Source organism: Panthera uncia, chromosome B4, assembly GCF_023721935.1.
Source record: "Panthera uncia isolate 11264 chromosome B4, Puncia_PCG_1.0, whole genome shotgun sequence".
Taxonomy (NCBI): Eukaryota; Metazoa; Chordata; class Mammalia; order Carnivora; family Felidae; genus Panthera; species Panthera uncia.
In genome coordinates, this window is record NC_064809.1 from 90,884,659 (window position 1) to 90,890,897 (window position 6,239).

General features: G+C 42.2%; 1 protein-coding gene and 1 long non-coding RNA gene across 4 annotated transcripts in view; both read right to left on the minus strand.

The window, feature by feature from the left end:
• Positions 1–542, minus strand: part of MDM1 (Mdm1 nuclear protein) — a 34,372-nt gene extending 33,830 nt beyond the window's left edge. Inside the window, exon 1 of one of the 3 annotated variants that reach the window (XM_049625933.1) lies at positions 81–364. In XM_049625933.1, the coding sequence (XP_049481890.1) occupies positions 81–98 (18 nt within the window). In that variant the 5' untranslated portion in view covers positions 99–364. Of the gene's footprint in view, positions 1–80 lie in introns of all 3 variants that reach the window. The other 2 variants (XM_049625934.1, XM_049625935.1) reach the window with 2 other exon arrangements.
• Positions 543–1,150: 608 nt separating this feature from the next.
• On the minus strand, positions 1,151–5,891 carry LOC125919320 (uncharacterized). Its single transcript, XR_007456725.1, has 3 exons — positions 5,222–5,891; positions 4,899–5,104; positions 1,151–1,781 (listed from the first exon to the last, which is right to left on the minus strand). It is a non-coding gene; the product is annotated as an uncharacterized LOC125919320 (long non-coding RNA).
• Positions 5,892–6,239: the final 348 nt, after the last annotated feature.

Consider the following 6,239-nt stretch of genomic DNA (forward strand, 5'->3'; position numbering starts at 1 on the left):
CGCGCCGCCCCCCCCCCCCCCCCCCCCCCCCCCCCCCCCCCCCCCCCAGCAGACTTCGGATCTGGAGACCACGGCCTTACCTTGAAGCGCACCGGCATGTCGCTCGGCGCTAGAGCCCCCGCCACTCCGACAGTTAACGGGACAAAAAGCCCCGAGGGGGCGGGGCGACAACATACGGTTCCCTAGCAAAATCCTCAGCCTGGCGTCCCCGACTACGCGCCGGCGCACTCCGCGCTTCTCTCCTTGAGCCCCTACGCTCTGCCTTTCTCCGCCCATTCTGAGGTTTAAGAACCAATAGAGACCCCGAGAACTTCTTGCCGTCATTAAGATTCGACCAATCAGTGCCCGAATGGGGGACGCCCGCCTCCCGTGACAAATCCCGACGACTAACAGAAATGGCGGGCGGAAGACTGGCCAATGAGGCTCCCGGAACCGGGTGGGTGGGGCCCCGCGGGAGCTTCGTCCTGGGGAGAGCTCAGCGGCTGCTGGTATTGAGGGTCGTGTGCGGCTGTGGGTTTACCTGCCGGTGGGATTCGTATGTTACCGGCCTCGCTGGGCCGGTTTCGTGACGTCAGAAAACATGAAGGTGTGTTCTTAATTCCAAGTCTGTGACGAAACCGAAATGTTTTCTTTTTCTGAAATGAGAATGTTCAGGTCTGTTCTCCTGAATATCAGGTCCTACAACTGACAGCCATGTTACATCACTTACTGTCGCATCAAAAGGGATAGGCTAAAAAGAAGTATTGCTTAGGCAGGCCAAAAAAAAAAAATATTTACTCTTGAAAGATAAACTTCTTTTTTTTTTTTTTAATTTTTTTTTCAACGTTTTTATTTATTTTTGGGACAGAGAGAGACAGAGCATGAACGGGGGAGGGGCAGAGAGAGAGGGAGACACAGAATCGGAAACAGGCTCCAGGCTCCGAGCCATCAGCCCAGAGCCTGACGCGGGGCTCGAACTCACGGACCACGAGATCGTGACCTGGCTGAAGTCGGACGCTTAACCGACTGCGCCACCCAGGCGCCCCGAAAGATAAACTTCTTACTTTCAGTGATGTTTTTGCCTCCCACTACCCCGCCCCCGCAAAAAAAAAAAAAAAAAAAGAAAAGTATATATAGCTCTTAATATTAGAAAACATTAATGATGCTTGTGAGTCTCAGCTTCTAAAGCTTCAGCGTTGTCTCTCCTCTCATTCATTTAAAAAAATAAAATTGCATCTGATTTCAATAGACTTGCCATCATCATCAGTAAGTATTTTTTTAGATTCTCCCATTGACAGAACACTGTGCTGGGAAAGAAATAAATTGTCCTGACAGTTCTCTAACATACTTGCAGAGAATGAACATATATTTATTCAATAATGTATAATGTATCATTGTGCTAAATTTTCAAATGGCAGGTATGATGATAAGGGCTACAGGAGTTGGAGGAGGGAGTTGTCCTTAAGGGCAGAGATGATTAGAAGAAGCCTCAGGAAGAAATATTCGGACTCACCCTTGGAGATTAGAAGGACTGAAATAAAGAGGAAAACGGGACAATCACAGGGCTGATGTCTGAATGAAATACTGCCCAGCTTCTTCCAGGAACAATGAAAATAGTGCCTTTACTTTTGTCATTTGTTGACTAAAGAAAAGTATACCCTCTTTGAAACTTTCAAATATTAATAGCAATCCTTGATGCTCTAAGCATCAAGTCTTGTCTTCCTGAATCCTAATTGATGTCTCTGTTCTTCTTCATCATCACTGAGATACTTAAAAATTCATTTGAAAGAGCCACCTGATACCTGAAACAAAGAGAATATTAAATTAGCCCCTATGTGGCCATGCATCCAGGGGGCCCTTGATAAATGTTAATTGGTGATGACAGCATCTCTGTCGTGTAAATTGAGAATGGCACCAACAAGACACAGCGGAACATAAACTGAAGGTCCTCTTGAGGAAAACAGTCCAGATTGCACAGAGTAGGAAAAACACAGCTCTGGTTGTATATACAGCTTTGTTAGGACAGAAGGCTGAGGCGAAGTCAATAAAAGCAGGCATGTAGAATGTAGCCTGTCTGCTAAACAAGGACCATGGTAACTGCAGTAGGGCTCTGCTGAGAAGGGAATAAAGGACAAGAGCGGCAGATGGGAAAAATAACGGAGTCACAACCGGGGTTGGCTGAGAGGTGCTAAAGGGACTCCAGGAAGAAGAGTACTTTGCTTTGTTATTCTTAAATGAAAGCCTCCTCAAGTTTATGAGGCAAAGACATAGACATGCAAAAAGGGACAACCTTAGTATATGAGCCTATAGCTTGTGTTTTACCAGCTTTGCCACTCTCTACTACTGCAAGAAGCAGACCCAGCACCTACAAAGTTCCACCCAAGTGTTTGGGGGAGTCCCGGGAGGTGTCTCACATGTGCTTACAGCTACCACATACAGTACGCAGGGCAACAGTGCCTCTCATTTCAGTAGCCACACATCTGCATGTGTCACTCTTGCTGCTGGCCACCACAGCCACAAGTGCTGAGTACTGAGCCTCCACTGGGCACGGCATGAAGCGTCCTCCGACTGCCCAGTCCTGCTGGTGATCTGTGACAAGGCACCTCCCTCTCCTTTTTGTGTTACCCTCTATTAAGTGAGTATCAAAGTGTCCTGGAGGGTTTTTCCATTTGTATTTCAGCCTTCCCTCTCTCCAAAGGGAATTCCATGGAGTCTGGGCCAGAAAGTAGTCCTCAAGTGACAGGTTTCATTCTATGTCATTCTATGACCTTCTATTCTAGATGAGCTTCTCCCTTCCACAGCCAAGCCTCTCTTCCTAGGACGAGGGTGTCATACCTGGCTCCCTCTTCCCTTTGTTGATGTCTCTGTTTCTCATGCAAGTAGATTTCTCTTAATTATCTGTGGGAGATTAAATTGGTACCACCTCTAATGAAGGACAATTTTGCAGTCCTTTGACCCAGCAATTCTACTTTTATAACTTTATCTTACAAATATACTTGCCCATATGTGAAAATTATCTGTTGAAGGTTGTTTACTGTATTGGAAACAACTTAAATGTCCATCTGCAGGGGACTAGTTAGATGTATTGTGTTTCCTCCAGGGCCCAGAGCAAGAACAGGCTATGCAGCAGGCCCAGATGACAGTGCAGGCCGCTCTGCTCCCTAGGGCTTCCACCCCAGCAGGTCCAGGTGGGTCGGACCCGCTTCTGGTGTCAAGTGTTATATCCATCAGGGTCTGGCTGGGAAAACTGAAACTACCAGAGGCATTTCCAAAAAGAAAGCTTAATATAAACTATTGGTTAATGAGTTACTAGAGAACTTTGAAAAGCTAAAAGGAGAAACAGGATAGTAATTCCAGAAAGCAGCTCACACCCCTGAGGTTGGAAAAGCAAAGGGAAATGTTGATGTTACTGAAACACAGAGGTTTGCCCTAGAGGCCTCAGGGAGTTGGTGAGACCTCTGCCCAGCTGGTACTGGTGCCTCTTAGGGAACAATGTGAAGCTGCCCCTGGGAATGACAGAAAGGGAGGGAAGGAAGGAAGGAAGAGAGAGAGCAAGAGAAAGAAAGAAAGAAAGAAAGAAAAGAAAGAAAGAAAAGAAAAAGTTAGAGACTGAACCAACTACTACTATGGAGAAAACAGTCATCATTAAGGTGCTGCTGAGAGCAAAAAGCGAGTGAAAGTAGGCATTCTGGTCTCTAGTGTCCTCTCTTAGCAGACCTAGAGGGAGTTAGTCAGCAGGGTCCAAAGGATCTGCACAGCCCAAAAGGTAAGATTGAAAGTGAAAGACAGTAACTCAGTAACTTCTACCTATCAAACCCTTTAAAAGAAAGAAGCATTTTTTTTTAATGAGCTAACATGGAAGGAGTTCCAAAAAAAGGCAAGTTACAGGTGTGTATAGTATACCATCAGTTGGCATAAAAGAAAGACAAAAGAAAGAAGAAAAATGATGTTATCATTCACAGACACTTTTTCCCTCACTCATAAGTCCAACTCCATTATAGCAGCTATGAAGATGAAGAACATTTCATACAGCTTATAAATATATGGAGACTCTAAGGTATTGATAGCTACTACAACTATTCTCTTCACATGAACTAACGCCTTTGACTCTTTCTAGATTTACTTTGATTTACATATATTGCAATAGGTCTGTTTCTCTTTTAGAGACAAAAATATATCAAAATCCTTTAAAAACAACTTTTATTTGCACTTGAAATACAAATATACTACCCATTAAATTAAAAACAAGAAGTCAATCACTCCACAAACCTAACAATCTCCTATCATTTTCAAAGCAGCAATTGAAACATTGGAGAATTTGTATTTGTATTCAAACTTGTATTTGTGTTGAATCTATATGTGCCTCTAACCATATTTTTATTTTACAAACAAAAATATACTGCATATAAGCAAAATACTATCAAAGGGTTGAAGAAAGAAGATACAAAGAAGAGTAAGATACAGCCCGTTTCAAATCTGATTACAGTTGAATGAAGGAACAGACATACACACAAAGAACACAGGAAATGATAGAAAGAAGGATTCAAGAAAGGGGCTAAATGTGAGCACTCTGGTATTCTGAAGATGCTTTTAAATCTAGTGCCAGAAAGTTTGATCCAAGCCTGCAGACTAAAGAGCAGACAGGATAAGAGAGCTGCTTTTAAGTTCCATCCTGGGAAACACCTGATCGAGAGAACCTTTCACTTTCTCTTTTGTTCTGCCCTAGGTAGCTGAATCCAGGCCAGAACTAACATTTGCTCAAGATTGGGTCTCAAAAAGGTAAGTTACTTGTTCTCTGTCATCTTATTTTCCCTGGCTGCTTTAGAAATCAGAGTAAAGCTGTTCTAGAAACCACCCTACAATCAACACAGTGATGCATCAGCCTTATGTTTGCATATATGTGATTTTTTCTGAAATACCTTGCAAGGTAACTGAAATTCCAATTTCCAGGCTTAGTAATGCTCTTGAGCTCTGTAACTTCCTCTTGGGTCGTATACGTGGGCTTTCCTTGGTAAATCTTGATCTCAGCCTCTGCCAAAAAGCAATCAGACAGCCACTTTCTTTGGCATTTTTCCATAAGTTTTAACTGCTTTTTCCTCACATGAATGAATTTCTGATTACACGACTGAAAAGAAAAATGACAAAATTAAATCAATGGATTCTGTTTCAGAAGCAAAATTGCTGATACTTCACATTAGTTTCAGTAAGAATCAAATAAACAGGGTGTGTGATTAAGACTTACCGATGAGCCAAGTGCAATTTATCCTCCAGACTTTTCGCTGTGGGATGCCTTTGTTGACAAAGAAGTGTCTGGCTTTTGAATCAATGGGGCACCTTTTGGAGGGACTCCAGGTTCTCTTGACAACATGAACTTTTTTTCCTTTTTTTTTTTTTTTTTTTTTTTTTTGGTGAGCCTGAGGGACTTCTAGCCATACAAGGCCATGACTGAATAAAGAAAGTAATTCTTAGTAAGGCATAAGTCACTGCAAGCCTCACATACCATAATAACATGTTGTGCCTCCACTGAACAAGACACAGAGAGCAAAATTTGAAGGCACATAATTCTTTTCATTTTAACGCCTTCATTGTTGATGATTTTGTTATCAAAAAATTGCCTTCCCTTTTCGTCAGTGATTATTGTCCTAAGTCACCATCGCTAGGAAAGTATCCACAAGGACACAGACTTTTCTGGAATCACTAACTCTGTAGATTTGGAAGCATTAATTCTCTGACCACTTAAAACCAGGTGTCATGTCTTAAGGTCAGACCAGAGGACACTATCCACTGTCTTCCTGAGAACCTTCTAAATCTCTACCCTACTCCAAAATAAATTTTGAAATATTCTTTTATCATGTAGTATATAGGCACCTTAATAACTTCAGGTCAAGACCAAATGCCTGCCGTTATTCCTACTGAAATCACTGTTCTATTAGTAACGCTATATCAAATACCAATAAGGGACTAAGAATTTTTCAGAACATAAATCAGTTTTCCTCTCCTTAGTGACTTAATAATTGTTGATTCCCTTAAAACATTCATTTGGGTTTTGCTGGAGCAATGAGTTCATAAAATCTTAGTATATGTGGTTCATTCTCTCAGCTTCCAGTAATTGAATTAATAATGTTTGACAGTATAGTGATATGCCAATTGTAAAATACTGCACAATGAATTTAAAGAAATTGCTTCAATATCACGGAGCACAACTTACAGAATAAGTTTTAGGAATCCTTTTCATTTGAGTTAATCATAGCTGTGGCAGA